Source organism: Entelurus aequoreus, linkage group LG27 (genome assembly GCF_033978785.1).
Source record: "Entelurus aequoreus isolate RoL-2023_Sb linkage group LG27, RoL_Eaeq_v1.1, whole genome shotgun sequence".
NCBI classification, from domain to species: Eukaryota; Metazoa; Chordata; class Actinopteri; order Syngnathiformes; family Syngnathidae; genus Entelurus; species Entelurus aequoreus.
The window spans coordinates 24,496,963-24,524,883 of record NC_084757.1 but is presented as its reverse complement, the minus strand read 5'-3'; the positions used below and the strand labels follow the sequence as shown (position 1 = coordinate 24,524,883).

At 39.0% G+C, this 27,921-nt stretch overlaps 1 protein-coding gene across 3 annotated transcripts in view; it reads right to left on the bottom strand.

Annotated features, from left to right (window-relative positions):
* The window catches only part of edem3 (ER degradation enhancer, mannosidase alpha-like 3), a 34,868-nt gene extending 7,914 nt beyond the window's left edge, over positions 1-26,954 (bottom strand). For all 3 annotated transcript variants that reach the window (XM_062039288.1, XM_062039289.1, XM_062039290.1), the window contains exons 1-19: positions 26,108-26,954; positions 25,976-26,021; positions 19,101-19,201; positions 18,847-18,886; positions 18,635-18,747; positions 18,412-18,565; positions 14,024-14,158; positions 13,772-13,877; positions 10,893-10,990; positions 10,634-10,759; positions 10,471-10,554; positions 10,132-10,215; positions 9,600-9,724; positions 7,651-7,825; positions 7,419-7,573; positions 7,196-7,340; positions 4,011-4,202; positions 3,758-3,923; positions 207-392 (exon numbers count right to left, since the gene is read on the bottom strand). In XM_062039288.1, the coding sequence (XP_061895272.1) occupies positions 207-392; positions 3,758-3,923; positions 4,011-4,202; positions 7,196-7,340; positions 7,419-7,573; positions 7,651-7,825; positions 9,600-9,724; positions 10,132-10,215; positions 10,471-10,554; positions 10,634-10,759; positions 10,893-10,990; positions 13,772-13,877; positions 14,024-14,158; positions 18,412-18,565; positions 18,635-18,747; positions 18,847-18,886; positions 19,101-19,201; positions 25,976-26,021; positions 26,108-26,196 (2,320 nt within the window). In that variant the 5' untranslated portion in view covers positions 26,197-26,954. The remainder of the gene's footprint in view (positions 1-206; positions 393-3,757; positions 3,924-4,010; positions 4,203-7,195; positions 7,341-7,418; positions 7,574-7,650; positions 7,826-9,599; positions 9,725-10,131; positions 10,216-10,470; positions 10,555-10,633; positions 10,760-10,892; positions 10,991-13,771; positions 13,878-14,023; positions 14,159-18,411; positions 18,566-18,634; positions 18,748-18,846; positions 18,887-19,100; positions 19,202-25,975; positions 26,022-26,107) is intronic.
* Between the last annotated feature and the right edge of the window lie 967 nt (positions 26,955-27,921).

Here is a 27,921-nt window from a genome sequence, read left to right as displayed (position 1 = left end):
AGCAAATTAATGAGAGCAGAGGAGAGGAAGCGTGTTGGTGTAATATTGATAAACTGCCACCATGACGTAACCACAGCTGGTGGCTTGGGAGTGGATCACTGACAATCGCTTCACCTCATCTTTAATTCATGACGGAGGCGATAAGCGGTCGCTATCGAAAGACGAAAACAAGCGATAGCAGCGGAATACGAGTGAGAGTGGCACACCTCTGTCGCGGGCCTTGTCACTCAGCAGGACTTCCACCTCCCGGTATTCCTTCAGCGCCTCCAGGAGGATGTTGCCCTCCTTGTGGAAGAGGAAGAGGAGAGGCAGGGTGATGTCCTCCGTGCTGCGCCCGTCGCCGGCCATCTGGAAGAGAGGGGCTGTGTCGCTGCTGCTTCCCTCGTTGTCGTCTGGGAGACAAGGAAACAGAATTTGAAGCATATTTCATATATTAAATATTAATCCCTATTAACTTGGAAACCAAGTAATACCACTTGGGTCATTTAAGGCAACACTATTTGGAAATGAAACATTAATATATCATTAGTATTCACTGACATGTAATAAGGACATCGGTTATTGCCATAGCAACCCAAGGATGCCTATTAGGTCCCATACTATGCAAAAGTGTCTTTTTAATGATGTTCTAACAGTAATGTGTCCCTACAGTCTGTTTATGACCACCAAATGTGAGACAAATATAATCTCTCTCACCTGTTTGCTGCACTTTTGGGAGAAGAGACGTTCTAACAAGCGTGTGATAATAATATTAATAATAATAATAATAATAATAATAACAAGAAGAATACATTTTATTTGACGCACTTTATATTCCTGGAATCTCAAAGTGCAACAGAGTGGCGAAGAGACAATTAAAATGTTTGATGATTAAAAACGAGTAGTAAAAAGTATTAAATAGCAGCATCAATAAAAGTTAAAAGGAGAAACTACAGGACCTTATTAGCAAAATTAACTCTTTTTAAAAGATATGTTTTTAAGGTTTGTTTACGAAACGTGGTGGTGTTAAGTCGCATCATGAAGGAAAAACTTGCTTCCTTGTGGATGGACATGATACGACCCCTGAACTTTTGTAAAAAAAATTAAAAAATAAAGGGAAAAAAGAATATTTGCCACACATCTTAAAATAAAGCTTAGAGCTCTGCCCACTGTCCATAAGCCAGCTACAGACATGGGAGTATAATCATTTAGTTTTTTCAGCAAAATGGCTAACCTTGCATTGTTCGAATGTGAGCGTCATGTTAGCATTGTAGCTCACATACAGTAGCTATGCTAGTGTTGCTAACGTTTGTGACCTCCTGTCCCACTCTTTAATGTTACATCCTTGTACATTTGATTTATGATATACATTACGTTGCACAAGATCAGAGTTACATGTAAAAAGTGGATTAAATGCACAATAGTGCTTCTTGGGGGTACAGTAATCCCTCGTGTATCACTGTTAATTGGTTCCGAACATGACCGCGATGAATAAACTTCCGCGCAGTACAAATCAATTATTTTAAATGAAATATTTTCATAGCTAGAACATAAAAAAACGGTGACCTACCTTTTAAATATGTGTTTCAACATTATGAGAGCCCTCTAAACATGAAATAACACAATTTAGTAGAGGTGCTGAAAAAAAAATGGATTCACTTTTAAATCAAGATTTCTATTTATTACAATTCTAAATTGGTTTTATAATTTTCAAGAAACTATTAAAAACATTTTTAATAAAATTATTTTTTTGCAAATGTATACATATACACATATATACATATATGTACACATACAGTACAGGCCAAAAGTTTGGACACACCTTCTCATTCAATGCGTTTTCTTTATTTTCATGACTATTTACATTGTAGATTGTCACGGAAGGCATCAAAACTATGAATGAACACATGTGGAGTTATGTACTTAACAAAAAAAAGTTAAATAACTAAAAACGTGTTATATATTCTCGGTTCTTCAAAATAGCCACCCTTTGCTCTGATTACTTTTTCGCACACTTTTGGCATTTTCTCGATGAGCTTCAAGAGGTAGTCATCTGAAATGGTTTTCACTTCACAGGTGTGCTTGAAGCTCATTGAGAGAATGCCAAGAGTGTGCAAAGCAGTAATCACAGCAAAGGGTGGCTATTCTAAAGAAACTAGAATATAAAACACGTTTTCAGTTATTTTACCTTTTTTTGTTAAGTACATAACCCCACATGTGTTCATTCATAGTTTTGATACCTTCAGTGACAATCTACAATGTAATTAGTCATGAAAATAAAGAAAACATATTGAATGAGGAAAAGGTGTGTCCAAACTTTCCACATACATGCACAAATTTAAGAATTATGTTTTGGATTGAAACCATTACTATTATTAATATTATCATTATTATCAATATATTTCTATCAACATTTCTATCCACAGTAAGTATTGTAAAGCTGGAAATAGGTTGGAGTTGGGGTTGCTTTATTTTATTTTATGTTGAAGAGGTTCATTTAGCCTACTAATGTGTATTTATAAATGGTTGATTTATTTAGGCTAGTAAGGTAAAGTTTTGTACCTGACAAGTTTCGGCTATCTTGCTTCTGCAGCCATCATCAGAGGTTTCACCGTGATGTTAACGTGACGTCATCTGTGACGGGTTACATGGATTGTTCCATCCCACCTGAAGTGGTGGGATGGCGGTGTCCCCTGGTGTGCGCCGGGGGTAGGGCGGGGCGCCCCCTGTCGTCTGGATGTCTACCAAACAGCCGGGGGCGGCCCTGAGGACTGTGTCCCAGGTGTGGGATAGTTGGTAGGCTCTTTCGTCCCTGTTGACAGTCTTTGGGGCCCGCTTCCTGATTTCAACCGCCTCTTTGATCCCGCCCTACCCCCGGCGCACACCAGGGGACACCGCCATCCCACCACTTCAGGTGGGATGGAAAAATCCATATAACCCGTCACAGATGACGTCACGTTAACATCACGTGACACCTCTGATGAAGGCTGCAGAAGCAAGATAGCCGAAACTTGTCAGGTACAAAACTTTACCTTGCTAGCCTATATAAATCAACCATTTATCTATTTTATTTTGTTACATTAGTTAACATTCTTTGATTTTTGTAAATAAAATTTACTTGTAACCTGGGAACTGTTTTGAAAAGTTTTAAATTATTTATACACAGAGAATCGATTCAAAATCAAATAATCCGCCCCAAGAATCGGAATCGAATAGAATTGTGAGGTGCCCAAAGATTTCCACCTCTACCCCTTAGTCACCTTTGTACTCTTTTAATCCAATATAGCAATGCTACTGGGGCTGAGCCAATCAGTGGCCACAATATTGATTGGTTTGGTCTCATCTAGTGTCCAGTACTACTGTAGTATTAACATTTTTAGTTCTTTTAGCCATCTGTATGCTTGAAAATGCTCAATTTAGGGCAAAAATAGGGACGACTGTACACACTTGTGGACAAACACAGTTAGTTAGCGTTAAACCTACTTTAAGTTAACAGACTTACAATATACGACTGATTTCGGATATTTAAAAAAATAATAAAAAGGCAGAAAACCCTTTAGATGGATTGATGAGTCGTAGTTTCTGGTACAATAATAATGTATGACAACAATGGGGGTGGTTGTTATGGAAGCTAATTACACGAACGTATGACACAAACAAAACTCAATCAACTTATTCGACTGTCTGTCTTCAAGGTAATCTTGTTTATACAGCGCTAATCTAATCAACGGGTTCATCATCCTCCCTTGTGTCATCAGCGGCTCACTCGCACACTCACCGACGACAACGCCTCCGATGGCGCCGGCCTTCTGGATGTGTCGGGCTTTCTCCGCGAACATGCACTGGCCCCTCTGGAGCAAAGCGATGTGGCCCCGCACGTACTCGCTGTTAGTGATCTCGCTGCAGCCGGTGTACGGCTCGGCGACGGTCACAAAGCCTCGAACCTACACGGGTGGAGGAGGTTAGGATACAAAATATGAATTGATACTGTAATATTGTTCTCAGTGAGAAGGCCCGTCAATAATTCTCACCCCCGTGGAGCTTTTGGACAAATCCATGCCAAACTGTGCCGGGCCGGCGGTCAGCACCACCCTGCCGAAGAAGGGATGCGAGACAATCTGAATGGCTCGGGGAGGCAGCTGCTCTTTCTGCTGCTGGCTGGAAAGCTCCATCATCTCCTGCATGAAGCGTATGCCATCCTCCGCTGCTATGGGGCTCACCGCCTGACAGTGGAGGAAGTGACTCATTGATCCAGTATAGAAAGGAGATGATAATTGTCACTCTTGCGCAGATGTGTACAGGAAAAAGTTTGGAGACCATTCTCTGTGCTATTGAATTAGAAGGTGCCTCCAAACTTTTGACTGAGACGACATCGCAAATCTTGTAAGGTTGCTTCTTATTGATTGCTTCTATCAATCTGCCGTTTGTATTGAATAAATGATGCTGTCTTGTCGCTTTAGCCAGTGTTTCCCAACCTGGTATTGAACCAAGGTACATATTTTTACATTGGAAAAACCTCACAGCACACCACCAAACAAAAATGTTACAATAAGTATTTAGTTTTGTTTTTTTAGTAATCCAATTGAAAAGGTCATACAAACACCAAATCAATGTACAATATAAAATATATAATAATCTTCTTAAATGTCAGTGGCACTTAGACACGTTCTGTCTTCCCTTTTTCCACATTTTGTTAAGTTACAGCTTTACTCAAAAATTTAATAAATTAATTTTTGCCCTCAAAATTCTACACACAGTACCAATGATGACAATGTGAAAACGTTTTTCAAGAGCTTTTTGAAAATGTATTTAAAATTAAAAATTAGGAACTCCCACATCCATAAGTATTCACAGCCTTTACCATGAAGCTCAAAAGTGAGCACAGGCGCATCCTGCTATTTTAACTGATCATCAATTGTAGTCCACCTGTGGTAAATTCAGTTGATTGGACATAATTTGGAAAGGCCCACAGCTGTCTATAGATAATGTCCCACACTTGACAGTGCATAATAGAGCATAACCCAAGAATGACGTCGAAGGAATTGTCTATAGACCACTGAGATAGGATTGTCTTGAGGTACAAATCTGGGGAAGGTTACAAAAAAATATCTGCTTTGAAAGTCCCAATGAGCACAGTGGCCTCCATCATCTGTAAATGGAAGACATTTTGAGCCACCAGAACTTTTCCAAAGGCTGGCCAGCCATCTTAACTGAGTGATCAGGAGAGAAGGGCCCTAGTCAGGGAAGTGACCAAAAACCAGATGGTCACTCTGTCAGAAAGACAGCATTCCTCTGTGGAGAGAGTAGAACCTTCCAGAAGGACAACTATTTCTGTTGCAATCCACCAACGAGGCCTGTATGGTTGAGTGGCCAGATGGAAGCCAATCCTTCGTAAAAGTTTGCAAAAGGCACCTGAAAAACTCTGATCATGAGAAACAAAATTCTCTGGTCTGATAAGACAAAGATTGAACTCTTTGGCGCAAAAGCCAGGCGTCATGTTTGGTGGAAACCAGGCACCCTCATCACCAGGCGAATACCATCCCTACAGTGACACATGGTGGTGGCAGGCAGCATCATGCTGTGGGGATGTTTTTCAGCAGCAGGAACTATGAGACCAGTCAGGATAGAAAGAAAAATGAATGCAGCAATGTACAGAGACATCCTGTATGAAACCCTGCTTCAGAGCGCTCTTGAACTCAGACTGGGGCGACGGTTCATCTTTCAGCAGGACAATGACAACCAAGAGGAATGCCTTCAGGACCACTCAGTCCTTGAGTGGGCCAGCCAGTGCCAAGACTTAAATCCGATTGAACATCTCTGGAGAGATCTGCACAGACGCTTCCCATCCAACCTGATGGAGCTTCAGAGGTGCTGCAAAGAGTAATGGCCGAAACTGCCCAAAGATAGATGTGCCAAGCTTGTGGCATTGCATTTGTTTAAAAACTCGAGGCTGTAATTTCTGCCAAAGATGCCACAACAAAGTACTGATCAAAGGCTCTGAATACTTATGTAAATGTGATTTCTTAGTGTTTTTATTTTTAAATAAATGATCAAAAAGCTCTAAAAAACGTTTTCATGTTGGCCTTTCATTTTGAATAAGGCTGTAACATAAAATGTGAAGCGCTGTAATTACTTTCCAGATGCATTGTAGGTCAAGGATAGTTCACATTTACTCTGAGTGTGACTTTTTCAGGTGATTTAGCAAAAAAAAATATTGGACGAAGTTTATAAGTTAAAGGCTCTATGATGATTGTATTCTACATGTAACACTTATTTGTGGTCTATATCAGCATTGCTTAGTCATTGAACTGGGGTCCATTGTTGGGCCACCAAAAAATATATTTTTTTCAGCTATGGTCCGTATAGGCCACAGCTGTATTTAGTTTTAATACACTTTTCCACAAAAGTCTAGCGCTAAAGTCATAAAGAACCCAAAAAACATGATTAAAGTGGTGAAGCTGTGCTTTCATTTACACTTTAATTTTATTGACAGTTTTGTTAAGAAACATATTCATTATAAGTTTATTTTATTTATTTTAGCACAACATAATTGTATTTAAATGTAATTTGAATCAGTTAAGTATGTCCCTTTTTATGCAGTATATTTGGCCAGGACTTATTCTTCTAATCAGCCTGACTAAGCCTAAAATTTCTGTGTTGATTAATCTTTGTGATTAACACATGATTTCATATAATTTGATAAGTTTGTAAACTGAAAGTAGGTTAGATATAATCATTGAATATGATTGCAATCAAGAGTAAGATTACTAAATCAATGTTAATATTTGAGTCAGGGCTATGTAGTGGAAAAGTTGAGCCAGAGGTCAAAAAGGTTAATAACCCTGGGTCTAGATAATATGTATTGAATATGATTTGGTGTAAATGTTACTCCACAGCACATTTCAACCATCTTTCTGATTATATCTACAAACGATTAGTGTGTTCCCTTTAATTCGCAAATTAACTTTTCTGAGCACGGCCCTTTCCAAAAGTGTCAAAAGCAGGGGGCCAGAGAGTATATACTAGGATGCCCACATAAGTACGTCCGTCACACTGTGACATTACAGAGTGCCCACCGTTAAAAAAAAGACTGCAAACCCACCCAATAGCAAAACATCACCAGCAACGTGTTGCACCTGGAGTCATTCACTTCCTCATTAACGACTGACTCGTGGAAGTGCGGGAACACGTTTTTGTAAGGTCATTTCTAGTGTACCTGCGTCGCGTGCTGCACTAGCTGCACCCTTCCGTCCTTCAGGTGGATGAGGCTGACACCCATCCTCTTCAACAGCTCCAGATGTTCCGGGTTGTTCGCCATGAAGTCCTGCGCTCTCAGAGGAGGGGCTCCCATGCCCGGCTCCCTGGATGGGGGGAAGAAACAAGATGTGGATTTTTGATGGTGGTATAAACAAAACACATGCAGCATTTTAAAGCGTTACCTGTAAGGAGCAGGGCGTGGGCAGCTTTTGTCCACCACGCTACGAATCGGTTCCCTCAGATTACGGGGAAAGGCGGGGTCAGGAAACAGGAGGCGTGTGTTGGGGCAGGTCCAATCGAAGTTGGAATCATCTAGCTCCTCTTCTGTCTGAGGTATCTTGAGCACATAGAACCTTCTATTAGAAACGAGTCTGTTTGGATGTGTCTTGCTTGATGCAATAATGGCACAATTACCGTTCTATTTGAGGGAACTGAGGAGAGAGAGAGGGCGACTGTGGAGAGCGACAGAGGCAAGAGATGCGCCTCGGTCGTAAAGACGTAGTCCTCCACATCAAAGGGTAGGTCCTCCACATCAGCAAAGAGTAGGAAAAGGTACTTAAACATCTCAGCAAGGAAGAAAGAGTCCATACTATGGAGAAAGTAATATAGTTATTGAACAAGCAACAATGTTCGAGTTTGGAATCTGATTTATTCATCTACTCCAGGGGTGTCCAAAGTGCAGCCCAAGGGGTATTTTGCCCCACAATTTGTTTCTTTATTTACTCTTGGCATATTGCAGTGTTTCTCAAATAGTGGGATATTCACTATTTGTGTCTACACTCTAGCACTCATCTGAGAACAATACCTGGAAAATAAGTGGCAATAACCAGAATAAAAATATAGCGGAACCTTGGTTTACAAGTGCATGTATTTCTGTATTTGCGACCTTTTCGGTTTTTGAACCTTTACATCAAGCCAAATATGCCATACACATTATATATATAAATTTTATAGATATATGAAGCCACCTCCAAAGACATGCACCTGGGGATAGGTTGATTGGCAACACTAAATTGGCCCTAGTGTGTGAATGTGAGTGTGAATGTTGTCTGTCTGTGTTGACCCTGTGATGAGGTGGTGACTTGTCCAGGATGTACCCTACCGCCCGAGATAGGCTCCAGCACCCCTTGTGACCCCGAAAGGGACAAGCGGTAGAAAATGGATGGATATAGACATATATATATATATATACACACACACACACACACACACGCACACACACACAGTGTTTTCCTAAAATAGGGACTTTTGTCGAGGCGAGAACCATTTATTCATGTTTACATTGATTCTTATGGGGAACTCTGCTTCACTATACAAACTTTTCAGTTTATGAACCATGTTCAAGAACCAACTAAGTTCGTAAGTAGTACGACAAAGCATACATAGTCTTTGGATTCACCATAACTACAGTAGGAAATGAGGAAAGACCAGTGTGTGTTTTATGACATTCTTCTATCCTTTGCAACATCTCAAATAGTGGGATGTGTTTTTCAAATGTGGCTGCAATAAAAACTAAGTAAAGTTCCCAGGGTAACATTGAGCCAAAATTAAGTGTAGCAGTATAAAGTTTGAAACCCAGATTATTAAAGGTTAATTGTGTTCACTTGAAAAAAATGCTCAAGCTAATGTACAATAGTTGACAGTTTGAGGCTTTTTTAAATTGTCCTTTGGATAGATTATAAATTCATGAAAACCAAATGCAAATATGGACTTTCCTCTCGTCTGATAAACTACAATATCAGTGTTGTAATTTTTGCGGAAAACTAGAACACAGCTCTCATTTTAAAAAGCAGTAAGCTGATCAAGCTAATAAGCGACCAATGTTTACAGTTCTAAAACATTTTAATGTTGCTGTTTTAAGTTTATAAAAATGCACAATCCGGTGAATCATTTGCCCTTTTTTTCTGTATATTGACAATCACACACACTGAACAGTCATGATTAAGTATTACAAATTTAATTTACATTAATAATTTTAACATGGAATTTGACTTAAATTGTTGCAGATGTTATCTCAGCTCTTTATATTCACTTAATTTGATAAAAAGGTGATTATATAAATAATGTAAATCACACAGTGTGTTGTACAGTTAAATAAATATTACCAAGTTTTCAATAGTACAAAGTCTCCCCCAGGCCAGTCACAACAGAGAATTATTGACAAGCACTGGTATATTGTATAAATCCGTTATATAATAATTATATCGCTAATTTGATGTGGATGTTTTGTTCAGCTAGCTTACTATATTGGCCTAAATTGGATCAGTTTTAGCACAAAATGGCTCCCAAATTCTCAAATTTTGTATGTATGCGGCCCTTGGTAGAAAAGGTTTGGACACCCCTCTTATTTATTTTATTCTCACCGGTCTTCGTGGCTGCCTGTGCGCACGTCCTTCATAGCAGCGAAGCCGCAGGGAACGCGAGCAAAGCGGTTGAGGTTGTCCAGGATGGTACGACCTGCTTCCAGGTAGTATGGGTCTCCCGTGGCCTGGAGCCAGAAAACAGTTATTACAAAGGCGGATGATTATTCTATACAAAGCATGTTGTATCATAAAAAAATTACTAATTTTCTGGTTTTGAATCAGTTTAATGCAGCAGTCCAAAACTGTGGCTAGCGGGACAGTTTCGGCCTGCCAGCCCTTTGGATGTCCTAAGTTTAGAAATATATATTTTTTTAATCTGTCCTGTCCAGCCGCTCAGGCAAATCATATTGTTGATGGAGATGCCCATATCTGCTGTACAGATTTACTTTGTATACTTCTAATGTGGCCCCTGACTCAAAAAGATAAGGGGACCCATGGTTTTATGCATGTAATATTTCAGTGGAAATGCAATAAAATCCAGCAGTTGTATTCAATAAAAGATCCACATGGAGTCATGTTATAACAATGTTACCTTGTAAAGAAAATACGTGCTCTCTGCAAACTCCGGCCTCAGTGGATGCTGGGCCCAATGCACTCTGAAATCAGTAGTGAATGCCTGGGTGGACAAACGAGAAAAGTGGAAATATCTGTGGATCAGTACACCATTGTAAGCCAGATAACAGGTGACATTTACAAAACCAAATTTGCTAAAAAAATAGCCTCGGAAAATAATGTAATGGCACTGCAGTCTGACAAAACAGTAAAGAAGACGCATCACTTTGTCATGGCCACAAAGATAAACCATCCCTTTGTTAAATTTCATTTTTGCATGACCTTATGTGTTCGAGAAAGCACAGCAACATGTGATTACCTCTGGCAAGAAGTTGTGTTTCTTGGTCACCTGATACAACATTTCATGAGTCTCGATGGCTGGGCGGATGTCTCCCTTCAACACCTTGGATGGCGACAGTAGTGACACTGATTGAAATGACATTACAAAAAACAACTCTTCCAATCAAATGGTCCAATCTGACCTGGAGGCCGGGAAAGAAAGCCAGCAGAGAGTCCATCCAGGTCCGAGCTGGAAGCAGAGGTTTGTGGATGTGGACATCCAGCAGCAGGGGAGGTTGGCTAATGTACTTCATTATGGATGCATAGTGCTAAGTGGGAAGAATGAATGCAACAAGACACCCAGAAAGTTGAGCATCTGAAGTGGTACACATCTAAAGCATACATTATATAGAATTTTATTGTGGCTGTTATGTTACACAGTAATAATGAGTGAGTGCTTACAATATTGAAGCGCTGCAGAAACTGGTCATCTCCCAGGAGAACGTAGGCCTTGAGTAGGTATTCATAGTACGAGTCAATTCCTGCTCCAACTCCACTATCTGGAAATAACATGCATAAATCCAGTGTTATAACTACACATGTATTTGTAGGGGCCAGTCAGGAATCAATTTGTACCCCCACATGTTCATTTGGCGCTACCGGTTTGCCGTTGCTTAGTTGCGTAGATTTCCTACTAAAAAATGGTGTAAGCTCAAATACAGAAAACATACGCAAAAACAGTTTTAGATGTATTAAAGTGTGCGCTTGCATTATTCCAAGCACATTTCTTTTTTACATCCCAATCAACGCGGAATTGCACGCACATGTTGGAGTGCAGGTGGCTACTCTCTGTCCACGCCTCCATGTAAATAGTCTTATCATATTTTAATTGGCCATGCGCCTAAGATCCCACACTCTACCCAATCAGAATTCACAGACAAGAAGTAGGAGGTGAAGAGACGTCGCGGCAAAATATACTCTTTGGCATGAGTTTCCAGCGAACGGAAGAGGGTTGAGTGGGATAAAGTGTACCAGGCTGTTAATGCTGTGAAGTCAGAGAACTGCACACAGGAACAAATCAGAAATAAGTGGTACTATATCAGGAAAAAGGTGAAGAAGAGGATGAACGTGGCCAAAACAGGCAAGGGGACCGAAGATAAAAGTAGTGCTCACGCCATTTGAGAAGATAGTCGCTGCAATGATGCATAAAACTGGAAGAAAAGGCTGACTCTGATTACCCCCAGTATAAATATAATTTGTGTAACTTACTGTGTTCATACAGAAGCTATACAGTAGTTCATTGAGTAGAGTTTCATGTGAAAACTGTGTAATATTTGATTTGAAATATTTCAAATTCAAACATGCAAGCGTATCAAAAAGTAAATTAAGGACTTTGATTCTGTCCGATTACTCTATTTATTGTTACAACACTAAAGAGCAACTTGCAGTCGCAGCCACGTGGCACAAAGTCAGGCCATTCCTCCACCGTCTCCGGTACCGTTAATGTGCCGCAACCACTGGTTTCTGCATCTGTCCGCCCGACTGGCATAGCTGTGCTGGAGTCACAGTAACACATTGTGACTGCAAATAAGTGGCAAATTGATCGCCGAGATACATTTATAAATGTCCTCGGAAATACGAACATGATAATGAAGCACTAAATGCATTAGCCAAAAAGTGAGTTGTGTGTCCTTGCTTCTATATTTTACATTGTTGAAATCAAATGTTGGCAAAGCCCGAACGACCACCCTTGTGTGTCGCTTAAGTATCCATAGAATGAAGGAATGTGCATACGAGAGCCATGATGTTGGCGTGAGGCACTGCACATTTCCAAGTTCAGTTCACTCTTGATACATATCAACTTTGCCATGAAAAAATGTGTTGCCAGGTTTTTGTGCGCTTGATACATTAGGCCCCTGATCTGCTAAAGCATAAGACGGCTTGCCAACTTACAGCTTTCTCTCTCTAGGCAGTTATTTTTAAAAAAGCAATTGGCGACAGATTTAGTGAAGACACTTTTGAGGACCGTGACATGAAAGCAGGCATCACCCTACTCTATGAGCAGCAAGAGGCACCGTGGGCCCTTCCCCCTCTAAAAACACTTACAGGTGGCTATGTCTTTTTGTGACATTGCAAAACAAACAGCAAAAAGAGCCGACTGAAGACTTAATTAATGGTTCTAATTTTTATTTTTTTATTACTTTTTTATGTTTTTCACTTTTAACAAATGTGTCCCGTGTTTACCATATATTAATTTACTTGTGGCGGTAATAAAAATACAAATAAAAAAAACACTTGTTTTCTTACGATTTTGCAATACAGTAACATTTTACCTTTCAAGTGACATATGTGCTTCCATCTCCTGCAATCAGGTTCCACAAAACATCGACCAAGTTATTTGTTTTAAAATTAAGAGTTTGAGGTTTGAGCAAGATACTTCTGTAGCTAGTTAGCGTGCACACACAGTGGGGGGTCTGCTGCAGGAGCAGTACAAAGTTAGCAGTCAGTATTCGTTTCTACAGAGTTTGGTGAATATACAGTATGCCTGTAAGTAGAAATACACTTTCTGTTGTATTTCAATTTTGTTTCGTTAAAATCTCCTTTGATAAACGTTTGCACAAATTCGCTCCGCTAATTTTTGTTTGCTTGTCAGTGAGCTGGTTTATTGTACGTTAGCAATAAGCTAGCGGCATGAGAGCCAACTTTTATCCTGTATAATTGTATTGTCTTTTTTCTGTATTGTTGATTTAAACTGTTAAGTCGATTTAACATGATTCCTACATGTATGTGCGCTTCATATGTATATTATTGTCCTTCCATTTGCGTGCTTAGTTTTACTGTAACTTCATTGTGGAAACTATCAATAAACTCAAGTTGTTTTGTTCATCTCCAATTTAAAAGACTGTTCACATATATGGCAAACTAAATTCCAACATTCAGGGAAGGCAGAATGACATGTCAATAAACCACGGGTGTCCAAAGTGTAGTCTCTTTTAAATAGTCGTAATAGGCAGCAATAGTTGAAAAATAGAGCAAAACAATATAATTTCAGAAAAAATATATATATATTAATACTACTTACTAATAACACAAATGTGTTTGTAAATGTATGTATAACATTTGTTTTGCCTTTTTTAAAGAAAATATATACATGGTATGGTATCTCAGCCAATTATGCAAATAATACAGTGATGTCATCGCCCTGGCCACGCCCCTACCACCACAGGTATATTGGCAATCTTTTGGAAACACTGGCGTCATGGTCAATTAAGCAAATGACCCCCGCACTCCCCACAAGTAGATTGGCGTCCTTTCCGAACACGCCAACCTGCTCCTCTCACCCCTGCGGACCCACTCTCCTGAGTGGATGTTGATGGTTGTTCCGACCAGGTTGCTGTTCCTCTGCCTCTTCTCCCAAAGAAAATCCAGGGCTCTACGGGCGTGCATCTGTGAAATAAAATAATAATTCATTTGTATATCCTCCTAAGAGTAACAATGTTTTATATTAGTATCAAAAAAACGTAAAATAAATGTATTTTTGCCAAAGGATGACAATGATTCAAATGAAATGAGTGTTGCTGATGTGAGTCAACCTCAAATACAGGATCCCCACTGAAGCGACTTAAGGCAGCAAACTCCAGGATGATGGTCCCCGCGCATGCTGTGCAGGTGTCCGTCTCTGTGCCTGTCCTCGTCTCAGGACCTCTGACGCCGTATTTTAAGTTCACCTGTTTGGAAGCGATAGACGATTACTTCGATTAATTACCTCCACCAAGAGGATAGGTATTCGTTGGGGTTTGTATGTCTGTTTAGTTAGCAACATAACTCAGAAAATGATGCGCGGATTTTGATTTAATTCTAAGGAAACTTCAGAAATTGGATAAGCCGCAAATGATTAGATTTTGGCGGGAATAGGGCTCATGTCTGGATTCAAGATTTTTGACTATTGGGCCTGCTTGAGCATTATATTCAGCTGTTTATGTTTTTATATGTGGGAAGAAAATGTACGTTATTCCATATACCCTAATAACACTATTCTTATATTATTTTTTTCTCTTTTATTCTACTATTAAACATTGTATATTGTATTATAAAATGCTTATTTGTGGGGAAACTGACACAAAATATATATTTAAAAAAATATATTTTGGTCTTGCAGCACGGTCACCACAGCAAGTCTTTAATTTGGCTGGGTGCCCTTCTTGACGCAACCCAGGCATTTATCCAAACCTGCGATCAGCATATTAAACCAGTGTCGTCTTCACAGAAGGCAGCAGCGTGTTCTGATACATTGCCAGGGCATATATAATATGTAATATTGTTATAAAATGTATTTAGTCTTCTACCAACAACTTCGTACCTCTCATTACCGGCTGTTACTCTCTGCAGTTGAGTAAATGAACGGCGGTGGCCACTATGTTAGGACTACAGTATGCAGATACAGTATATTGCATGTAGATACAGTATACTGCAATATTGCAACTAGGGTTGTATGGTATACCGGTATTAGTATAGTACCGCGATACTAATGAATCGTATTCGGTACTATACCGCCTCTGAAAAGTACCTGCAGGACGAGGAATAGCTAAACATGCTTCACTACACACCGTAACTCACCGGCGTCAAAATGTAAACAAACGCCATTGTTGGATTTACACCTAACATCCATTGTAATGATACCAAGTACAGTAGCGTATCTAGTCGATACTACTATGATTACGTCTATTTTTTTTGGCATCATTTTTTTTTAATATTATGTTTATAAACTCAGGAAATACGTCCCTGGACACATGAGGACTTTGAATATGACCATTGTATGATCTTGTAACGACTTGGTATCGGATTGATACCCAAATTCGTGGTATTATCCAAAACTAATGTAAAGTATCAAACAACAGAAGAATAAGTGATTATTACATTTTAACAGAAGTGTAGATAGAACATGTTAAGAGAGAAAGTAAGCAGATATTAACAGTAAATGAACAAGTAGATTAATAATTCATTTTCTACCGCTTGTCCTTAATAATTTTGACAAAATAATAGAATGATAAATGACACAATATGTTACTGCATATGTCAGCAGACTAAATTAGGAGCATTTATTTGCTAACTTAGTACAAACCCCGTTTCCATATGAGTTGGGAAATTGTGTTAGATGTAAATATAAACGGAATACAATGATTTGCAAATCATTTTCAACCCATATTCAGTTTAACATGCTACAAAGACAACATGTTTGATGTTCAAATTGATCAACTTTTTTTTTTGTTGCAAATAATCATTATCTTTAGAATTTGATGCCAGCAACACGTGACAAAGAAGTTGGGAAAAGTGGCAATAAATACTGATAAAGTTGAGGAATGCTCATCAAACACTTATTTGGAACATCCCACAGGTGAACAGGCAAATTGGGAACAGGTGGGTGCCATGATTGGGTATAAAAGTAGATTCGATGAAATGCTCAGTCATTCACAAACAAGGGTGGGGCGAGGGTCACCACTTTGTCAACAAATGCGTGAGCAAATTTTTGAACAGTTTAAGAAAAACCTTTCTCAACCAGCTATTGCAAGGAATTTAGGGATTTCACCATCTACGGTCCGTAATATCAAAGGGTTCAGAGAATCTGGAGAAATCACTACACGTAAGCAGCTAAGCCTGTGACCTTCGATCCCTCAGGCTGTACTGCATCAACAAGCGACATCAGTGTGTAAAGGATATCACCACATGGGCTCAGGAACACTTCATAAACCCACTGTCAGTAACTACAGTTGGTCGCTACATCTGTAAGTGCAAGTTAAAACTCTCCTATGCAAGGCGAAAACCGTTTATCAACAACACCCAGAAACGGCGTCCGCTTCGCTGGGCCTGAGCTCATCTAAGATGGACTGATACAAAGTGGAAAAGTGTTCTGTGGTCTGACAAGTCCACATTTCAAATTGTTTTTGGAAACTGTGGACGTCGTGTCTCCGGACCAAAGAGGAAAAGAACCATCCGGATTGTTATAGGCGCAAAGTTGAAAAGCCAGCATCTGTGATGGTATGGTGGTGTATTAGTGCCCAAGACATGAGTAACTTACACATCTGTGAAGGCGCCATTAATGCTGAAAGGTACATACAGGTTTTGGAGCAACATATGTTGCCATCCAAGCAACGTTACCATGGACGCACGCCCCTGCTTATTTCAGCAAGACAATGCCAAGCCACGTGTTACATCAATGTGGCTTCATAGTAAAAGAGTGCGGGTATTAGACTGGCCTGCCTGTAGTACAGACCTGTCTCCCATTGAAAATGTGTGGCACATTATGAAGCCTAAAATACCACAACGGAGACCCCCGGACTGTTGAACAATCAAGAATGGGAAAGAATTCCACCTGAGAAGCTTAAAAAATGTGACTCCTCAGTTCCCAAACGTTTACTGAGTGTTGTTAAAAGGAAAGCCCATGTAACACAGTGGTGAACATGCCCTTTCCCAACTACTTTGGCACGTGTTGCAGCCATGAAATTCTAAGTTAATTATTATTTGCAAAAAAAAAAAAAAGTTTATGAGTTTGAACATCAAATATCTGGTCTTTGTAGTGCATTCAATTGAATATGGGTTGAAAAGTATTTGCAAATCATTGTATTCCGTTTATATTTACATCTAACACAATTTCCCAACTCATATGGAAACGGGGTTTGTAATAAAAGACAAGTTGTCTAGTATGTTCACTATTTTATTGAAGGACAAACTTGTAAATAGAAACATATGTTTAATGTACCATAAGATTTGTTGTTAAAATAAAGCCAATAATGCAATTTTTTGTGGTCCCTTTTATCTAGAAAAGTACTGAAAAGTATCGAAATAATTTTGGTACCAGTACCAAAATATTGTAATCGGGACAACACTAATCGCAACAGTCCAAATTAACCATGAATGCGTTTAAAGTCACGTTTATATTAAGAAGGATCAAACACAAGCAACACACAAAACCCAGTGTGTGTGTTCTAGGGATGGGCGATACCACACTTTTAGGATTCGATACGATACCGATACTTTTTCTTGCATTTTCATCGATACCGATACCAATAATTTCTTATTGGCAATTTTTTGTCAGTCAAAAATATTATTACTATTGTTATTATTTAAGACAAATCACAAGACAAATACAGACCATTTATACCACATTTATTATGGTCAATATATAATAAAAGTAAAATTAAAATAAATAACATAAATATGACAAATAAATTAAATATTATATATAATAATAACTATATTTTATATATAATAATTAAATATTAGGGCTTTCCAATTAACAGTCAAATCCGAATTGCAAGAAGCTGCAGTTATTTTTTAAAGTTTGTGATATAATTAGCAATTAATTAAATATGAAATAGGCTAATGTTTTCGAAATGTAAGAAATCATGTTACAGATTAAAACCAAAATCACATTCAATCATATATTCAAGATTTTCTTGGAAAAAAATAAAACTGTAATGCAAAGATGAAGAATCTCCAAATTGTATCTCTTTCTTATCTTGTTTTAAATACTCAAGCAATTTTCAACTAACAGTAAATTCCCCTGTGTGGAAATTATTTGAATTTAGGATAATCATTTAAACAAAAATATTCAGTAAACATTACTAAAAAAAAAAAAAACAATGCCTGTTTTAAGTCAACAATTGGACAACACTGGATATGCCTGGCTGCATCGCTGTCGGCTGGCTGTGTGTGTGTTGCACGTTGACGACGCTCATTCGCTGTCTCCTGTCACGTGACTGGGCCAGCTCTATACTCTGCCAGGTACAGGGGTGTCCCAGCACATAGTAAGTTAAGTAAGTAATCAAAAACATCTGAAAGTGATGCTTGCACCCCCCACACGCCATTTTTTGGTTTATATCGATACTTTTTTCAGAAAAGTGATGCCAAATGAGTAGCGTGTGAGTATCGATATATCGATACCACAGGATCGATACGCACATCCCTAGTGTGTTCTTCTCACCCTGGGGTAAGGAAGGCCACTGCTGGTGTTGAAGGCTGGCAGCAGTCGGAGGCCCAGGTCTTTGGCCATGTGCAGTAGCTCATCCCGATACCACTGCATGTGTTGACCTTCTTCCTTCAGCATCACCGCCATGGAGTGCCCACCTAACAAACCTCTGATGGGCAGAACATACAAACATATATCACACATACTCTCCATTAAGCATCTTGGAACGCCATCTTACCCGAGGACACGAATGTTGGTTTCAAAGACAGACACCACGATGTCATTGTCCAACCTCACGTCTGTCAGGACTCTCCTGACAGCGGCTTCAAACTCTGTTGTCTTGTTCAAAAGCTGGGGAAATCACTTGCTATTACAAGGCTTGACTACACACATGAAATCATTATTTCTTCCTGCACTTTCATCATATCATATTTATCATATCATGCTCACCACAAGAGTATCCAGAGTGTCTATGAGGGTCAAAGAGAACCTAGAGTTGACAAACAATATTTAAAAGGACCATCAATAACAACATTGCATTCTTAATGACATTTAAACAGACAGTTTTGAAAAACAACAATGCTGCTAGCCTAGCAGCTCATGCTAAAGATGGCAGCATTCCCTGGTTGCTTTCTCATCTTCCTGGTAATATGCTGCCCCCTATTGATTTGGAGCGTGATTAACACAGGCAGGACATTACTCACTTGCCCAGCGCGTCATCGACGTCACCCCGACTGGGTTCTAGTCCACGTACTCTTCCTCTGCACGTTAGAGGCATCAGCTCATCGGCCGGGTAAGCATGGTCCTTTGTAAAATGGACATTGCAGTCACAATAACAAAAACCCTCAAGCATGGACTGACAAAAAAAAGCTTTGAAAATGAACTATACAGTGTGCATCCGGAAAGTATTCACAGCGCTTTCACTTCTTTCACAATTTGTCATAGCCTTATTCCAAAATGAAACAAAATCATTTTTCTCCTAAAAACATTCTACACACAATACCCCATAATGACAATGTGAACAAGTTATTTTGCAGATTGTTGCAAATATATTAAAAATAAAAAACGAAGAAATCATATGTACATAAGTTTTCACAGCTTTTGCCATGCAGTTCCAAATTGAGCACAGGTGCATCTTGTTTCAACTGATCATCTTTGAAATGTTCCTACAGCTTAACTGGAGTCCACTTGTGGTAAATTCACTTAATTGGACATGGTTTGGAAAGGCACACAACTGTTTATTGTAAGGTCCCACACTTGACTTGGCATGGCAGCGCACAAAACAAGCATGAAGTCGAAGGAAATTTCTGTTGACCCCCGAGACCAAATTGTCTCGAGGCACAACTCTGGGGAAGGGTACAGAGAAATATCTGCAGCCTTAAATGTCCCAATGAGCACAGTGGCCTCCATCATCCATAAATGGAAGTTTGGCACCCCCAGGGATCTTCCGAAAGATGGCCGGCCATCTATACTCCGCAATCGGGGGAGAAGGGCCCAAGTCACGGAGATGAGGAGACCCGGTTGTCACTCTGTCAGAGCTATAACATTCCTCTGTAGAAAGAGGAGAACCTTCCGGAAGGACAACTATCTCTAAAGCAATCCACCAATCAGGCCTGTATGGTATAGTGGTCAGGTGGAAGCCATTCCTCAGTAATATATACTGTATATATACATATCTGATGCATGACACCAAAAGACTTACAGAGTTTGTGAATAAATAGATATGATCAAAATAGTATCAATCTTACAGAGATTCCCGAGCCTTTTTGAGAGATAATGAGGGAGCCAGACATGTCATCTCGTGACGTAGAGGTAGGAACCGCAGATCCCTTCATCACCAACAACAATGCAAATCATGCAGACTTTGTGGGAACCAACAACGATTACTTTGGTAAAAAGTATAACTCAGAACCTTATATTGTTGATCCTGAGTATAAGGAGGATGAGCTACACGTTTTATAAGCTCTGCTAAACAGATCCAGCTTCAGAGAAACACTAAGCCTCTTGTAGCAGTATTGCTAAGTGCTAAACAAGAAATACAAACATAATAAAATGATGGCTTACTCTACATTGTCTGCTCTCACTTCGATGACGACTGATAGGATGTCCATATCTTCCCATTTATATGAAGAATTAGTCAAGATGCACACAAAGGGTGAACAAGGAAAAGTCTATCTGCAGACACTGTTTTCGGTTGTGTGTGTTTGTCTCCATCTCTGGGTATGAATTGAATATCACAGATGAACAACTTCTCGATTTATGGCTAAATCCTCCTAATATCCAGATGAGAGGCACGATTCATAAATTACCAAAGACGTTTGGAGCAGGATATTCAAAATAGAAAACTGAATTTGTGGCATTTTGTGATGTTTAGACAGTATTTTCACATGCTTTACAGATTGTAAATACAATTGGATATGGTTTAATGGATACAATGAAACACAATTAAGCATATCAAGTCAACTTGTTTTTCCACTCTACTGGTGCTTCAATGCATTTTAGGCGATATTGCTCACTTCCTGGAAACGCAGCAGCACCGCCTCAGAGCATGGCGCATGCGCACTGGTGCAGTTTGCAATGTTTGTCTCAAAAACACATAGCGGAAAGCAAGACACAGACCTTGCCTCAGGCATTTTCCCTCCTGGTAAACGGACAAAATCCGAAGTGTAAACGTAGTTTGGATTCCTAAAGCCTGCTAAGGATAAAAAAATTGCTATTTGCCATTGTCAGCCCATCACCAGAAAATGCAGGAAGAAAGTAACCACGAAGGGAGGCAACACTTCAAACATGATGAGCCAACTGCGGAACCACTATCCACAAATGCACAACAAGCGCAAGGCAAGTCAACTTGCAGCTGAATGCATGATGAAAAGTGTTTGAAAATGATCATGCCATAATTGGTCTGTCAAACATTCTTATAGTTACACTTAATTGTTACATGTTATTGAGCGCTATTGATGAGAGCGAGTACTGTGTGCACACAACGCATACCGTAGCAGAACAAAATGTAGTTATGTTTGTGTGTTTTGTGCCGTTTACGACCTCTGCTACTTCATGTTAGTGTCAAAAAAATCCTAGCAGAAACACTGCAAGGTATTTTGTTTTTACAAGACTAACGTTAGGGTTTGCGTGTGTCAGTTAGATAATTATAATAAAAATAATCATCTAACAAAAATAATAATATATTTGCTTTTCCCTTATTTATAGAATGGGCGTGCAAGTTTGATGCTACAGTACATCATCTAACATCACACCTGATGCCTCCTCGGCGCAGCTGCTTATGCTCCCTTGTCAAAACTGGAAAAAGACATCACTGCTCCCCTGTCATATTTCATTGCCAAAGTTTCTAATAGTTGAGGAGTCTTCTGAAATGTGTGAGACTAGGGACCATAAATAGACCCTCCCACTCACTACCACTACACTTTACTCACTACAACTAGTCCTTACCAACTACCACTACACCCTCAACATGAAGCAACAAAGGGTAGAGTTGTGTAATCTTCCCTAGGAGTTGGGACACCACTTACTACGTTAATGCATAATTTACGTTTGGGCACGTGACTTAAGCAACTATGTAGTTTTGTTTGCACATGTGTCCCACCTAGAGCTGCCTAGACACCAATATTTTAGTACCAAAATGTGTATCATAATGTATTTCAATACTGCTCGATACTTTTCAAAATAAAGAGGACCACAAAAAAAATTTCATTATTGCCTTCTTTTTAACATAACTTTTTATGATAAAATTTATAATTAAACATGTTTCTTATTGCACCCGAAGAACAATTTTAAGAGATTTAAATTAAAATTAAAAGGCGCCTTAAACACATGGACTTTTCTTATTTCACTCAAAAGACCAGTTTACAACTAATTTACATATTAGATATAGTTTGCCACAATCTAGAATTAGGTTGGAATAGAATAGAACGCTTTATTGACATTGTATTAAATGCTCTGTGATTTATGGTTGCCTATTTTGAAAGGTGTTTTAAAATAAATACAAACATCAGTAAATACTACAAACAAGGGGAGGCTGTTAACTTTATAACCTGCCACTCTTTAAACTTGTGCAGATCGAAATGTTGTGTTTACCTAAGTTTGAAGCAAAAATGTTAATGCTGTATTGACACATTTGGCGAGGCATGTTTTAAAGCAGCGCTGCACTTCTGTTTTTAAAGTGTCATCTTTATTGATAGTTTTGAAGCCCAAATACCTTCATATTGACTTTCAACCACCCTTTTTATTTACACTTTAAAAAAAAATCATGATTCCTTTCTACTCTTTTTCTGCTTGTATGCGCTCAGTCAGTGTGTGCGTTTTGACACAGGTATGCGCCGCCGCACGGCAGCATATGTAGATGAATAAAAACTACAGGTATTTTCCAAAGGCAGTGGTGCCCTTTTTAATTCATTAGTATTGTGGTACTTTAGTAGTAGCAATAAACTGTACAACCCTGTAGCCCCACCATTACACAACAAACCCGACATCATGGTAAATGGGTTATACTGGTATAGCGCTTTTCTACCTTCAAGGTACTCAAAGCGCTTTGACACTATTTCCACATCCACCCATTCACACACTGATGGCGGGAGCTGCCTTGCAAAGCCCTAACCACGACCCATCAGGAGCAAGGGTGAAGTGTCTTGCTCAAGGACACAACGGACGTGACTAGGTTGGTAGAAGCTTGGGGTCGAACCAGGAACCCTCAGGTTGCTGGCACGGCCACTCTCCCAACTGCGCCACGCCGTCCCCATCAATGTAGTCAATGGCTGAGATCTTTTTTTTTTTTCATTCCTCATGCTTCGGTTCGTGACTAAACGAAGAACTACTCAGAGAAGAAGCCGCCATCTACGACTGTTGTCTCTTGTGAATTTTTTGAAGGTATTTTGCGTTACGTTTTCACATTCGCAAGTTTTTCAGTCTTAGTATTTTAGTATTCGTATTTAAAATTTTAGCATAACATTAGCTAGTGTGGTTAGCTGGCTAACATTACATGACTTATGCAGAAATTGTGACATTTTCTCTGGCCCTTCCTGAGTGAGTCACCATCTGAAATGCCTCACTACCACTACATGCAAAGAGTCATTGGGACACCACTACCTTCACGGGAACGTGCAAATTGTAGGGATAGGGCTAAAAAGTAGGGCGAGGGGGTGTATAGGGACTGGCCCTAGATCTCTCATATATGAACACTATTTTTGTAAATCCGCTGCTCCTCCACATCGAGAGGAGCCAGATGAGGTGGTTCGGGCATCTGGTCAGGATGCCACCCGAACGGCTCCCTAGGGAAGTGTTTCGGGCACCTCCGACCGGTAGGAGGCCACGGGGAAGACCCAGGACACGTTGGGAAGACTATGTCTCCTGGCTGGCATGGGAACGCCTCGGGAACCCCCGGGAGGAGCTGGACGAAATGGCTGGGGATAGGGAAGTCTGGGCTTCCCTGCTTAGGCTGCTGCCCCCGTGACCCGACCTCGGATAAGCGGAAGAAGATGGATGGATGGATGGTGACATTTGTGAGTAAAATGATGACTTTTGTCATCATTTTCCCAAGTAAAATTCTGATTATTATTGTAATATTGCCAAAATTTGAAAGTTTTCGAATAAAATTGTGACTTTTGTCGAGTAAAATGATGACTCTTTTCATAAAATTACCAAAGTATTAAGCTTTTCTTGTAAAATTGCGACTGTTATTGAGTAAAATTCCAACTTTTATCATAATATCGCACAAATGTTCCGTTTTTCTTGTAAAATTTTGACTTGCCTTGAGTAAAATTATAACTTTTATTATAATACTGCCAAAATTCCAAGTTTTTCTTGTGAAATTGTGACATTTTTCTTGTGAAATTCCAACTAATTTTTCACAACAACCTTTTTTATATTTGCATAGTATGTATATATTATTAATGTTGTAAATACAAATCTTTATATATCTAGAAAGGGTGGTCTTAAAGAGGTAGGCATTTTTCTCAGGTCTCAAGAAGGTAACAAATACAAGGGATGTGTGTGTGTGGGTGTGTGTGTGTGTGTGTGTGTGTGTGTGTGTGTGTGTGTGTGTGTGTGTGTGTGTGTGTGTGTGTGTGTGTGTGTGTGTGCGTCCTTGTATTTCAACCCTTCTTGAGACACCAACAAGGAAAAGTACCTTCCATATGAGGACCGGTGAACAAGTTAGGACCAAAATCATGGTCCCAAAAAGGAAAACCATTGCATCTATTAGAGAATGTGTCATTTAGTGGTGAAATCTATCAAAATTAGGGTGGTCCCAAAAAGGAGGGATTTTTTTAATTAACTGTGTTTCGGTTTTAAAAGTGCTCCCCCTCTGGTCAACATATGAAATAACAAGTGTGCGTAAGACATTGAAATGCGCCCCCTTTGGCCAAATTGTATTAAGAAAAGAAAATAAATAAATATATATATATATATATATAGAGAGAGAGAGAGACATACTGTAATAACAAAGGAAATAATGAAGATTAAAAATCAATTACAAACAAAAAATTTAAAAAAACAAAAAACTAAAAGCAGTCTTTTTCTCACAATGTGTTGACTTTTTTCTTAGAAAATTGGGAACAATTTCTCACATTCTTTCCATTTCTGTAATATTGCAATATTTCCTCATAAAATTATTACTTTTTTATGTAAAATTATTACTTTTTAATGCAAAATGGTGACATTTGTCGTATAAAATTCTGACTTTTATCAGAATATTGCAGTCATTCCAATCATGGTCCCAATACGGAAAACCATTGCATCTAATAGAGAATGTCTCATTTGCACCCCTGGTAGTGAAATCTACCAAAATTACGGTGGTGCCAAAAAGGAGGGATTTTTCAAATTGACTGTGTGTCGGTTTCAAAAGTTCTCCCCCTCTGGTCAACATATGAAATAGCAAGTGTGTGTAAGAAATTGAAATGCACTCCTTTTGGCCAAAATTAATTTAAAAAAATAAAATAAATATGTATAAAGAGACCTACTGTAATAACTTGAAATAATGGAGATTAAAAACCCATTACAAACAAACAAACAAAAATAAATAAAAGCTTAAATTTTTTACATTTGCATAGTATGTATATATTATTAATGTTGTAAATACAAATCTTTATATATCTAGATAGGCTGGTCCTAAAGAGGTAGGCATTTTTCTCAGGTCTCAAGAAGGTAACAAATACAAGGGAGGTGTGTTTGTGTGTGTGTGTGTGTGTGTGTGTGTGTGTGTGTGTGTGTGTGTGTGTGTGTGTGTGTGTGTGTGTGTGTGTAAGTGGCGAGGGGGTGCATTGGAATCAAAAGTGCCATGTGTGACATTTACTACTTTTGTCACACTAAATAAATAATGAAATACTTCAAGTTTAAATCATATTACAATACAGCGGGTATCTTCTTTTTACAAGTTAATGGCAGTAAGTTATGTTAAAATGTTACCTAAACAGTGCCTGCCCAGGAAAGTGTTACGGGGCTTATCACGGTGACATTTTGAGTCTGGAACAGGTTTTGTCTATTTCTGTTATTTACGACGGGAAAATGTGTTGTGACCCTGAAAGGGACAAGCGGTAGGAAAATGGATGGATGGATGGACATCACTCACCATGTAATTCTGGTATGCATGGTCAAACATCTCAACCACTTGAGTCCTTGAGAGAAGAGCGAAAAGATAGCCTGAATGAATATAATTAGGAACAACTCATGATGTGTTTTATTTTGTTTTTGTCCAACTCACTTCAACTTGTGTTTCTCCTCCTGCGACATGGCACATCCCAGGCTACATAAGGCTGCCAGCAGCACCAAGACGAACAGTGCGGATGGCATTGTAATGGATCAGATGTGCACAGTACCTAAACTACACTTCACAAAACATCTAAGCAGACGGCACCTCTGAAATCATGTTATAAATAGCGGGTTAATGATGGTGAAGTCTAGGCAGGTGCATGCAATCCTTTGTTTACTGATGACTAGCAATATGTGTCACATGTCATTGGTAATTCTCGGCTGTTTGTTTACTTTTCCAAACCGGATCTACTCTACTCAGGATGTGTGACACGTTGAAACGTACGTATATTAACCCCAGATTGCGTTCAAATTTGCAAATGTATTGATGAATTCCCGTGCGTTAAAATGTATCCTTTCCTTGGCAACATTTAAAACTTTTTTATTAAGGCCCTTAAAAAAAAATGTTGAAATGTTGACTTAATTATACATCCCAAATACCCACTCCCCTTATTATTAAATGAATAAAACCCATCAGTCCTTGTGAAGTTAATAATCCCCCCCTGTTGACAAATGTGTGTCGTCATCTTTAGTCAGAAGGAGCCGAGCACTTGCCATTTCATTAGCGAGCTAGCCAGCCGGTGTGCTAACTCGCCGAGCTGTTCGCCACACGGACGCGACGAAAACGTAAGACGGTTAAAAACGATTCCGCCGGTTAACAAAAGCCATTGTTCGCCAGACGCCGCCTGTCCTTTAAATTTCAGGGAGAAGAAACTCGAATTAGCCGTCTTCTGCTTTTTTGGGGTGAGACGTCCATTAAAACCGGAAGTAGTTGAAATAAAGTCGTCAACAACATCCGCTTCCTGGTGGTGGCTGTCACCAAGTATTTTTCAAGCTTTACCTTTCAGGTAAAATCATTTTACATTTTTATGGTAATTATTATAAATAATGACCATGGAACGCAATGAACAGCTTATTGTGCACCACGGAACATGTTTATTTACCGTATGAGCGCACACTCTACATTTGCACGGGCAGAGGCTGTACCTGCCAATTCAAAGTCAGGGTATATTTCTATCGCACTTATAGAGTGTTGTACGGACTTTGGAAAAACAAATATCACCACCTCGATTATAGCGTTGGTGCGATCTACAAATCTACATAGGAATGCAACATGTCCGACACTCACTGTTGACAATGAACCTTTTCACTTACCTCGACTCTTTTTTCTTTGTTGTTGTTATTTTTATTCAGTGACACTTCTCTGTATGTTTGTGATTTTTATTTTTGTTGTTACCTTCCCCCCTTTTAATCAGCTATTGTGATTCTCTATCTGTTTGTGGTGAAGAGGAAGGCAGTACATTGCTACCCACTGTGACTGAAATGTAGGACGGGGGGTGGGAAGGGGTGTTATTATTTTACTTTTATTATTTTTCTGTAATTATTTTTTGTTGTTATAATTTTTTTTTTTTTTTTTTTTTTTTGGGAGGGGGACAATTTTTTACTTTTTTTGCTCAAGTTTTTCAATAAACGTCAGTCCTAATTAAACATATCAAACATGATTGTATTTTTTGTTATTTTGACCCTTTTGAATGTTTTTTGATCAGATAATGTTGCATATTTAAATTAGTACAAGGGTTAAAATAGATCAAATAAAACATTACATGTTTGGTATTTTTGTTTAGCACTGAAGTTGATTGACAGATTTGAGCAAAAAAAGTAAATAAAAAAATATTTATATATAATTCCAAAATGTTTTCACCCTTTTAAAAAATTATGGACTTTTACATCCTAATTGGCTTTGGGGCATTGTCCAATAACTGCAAC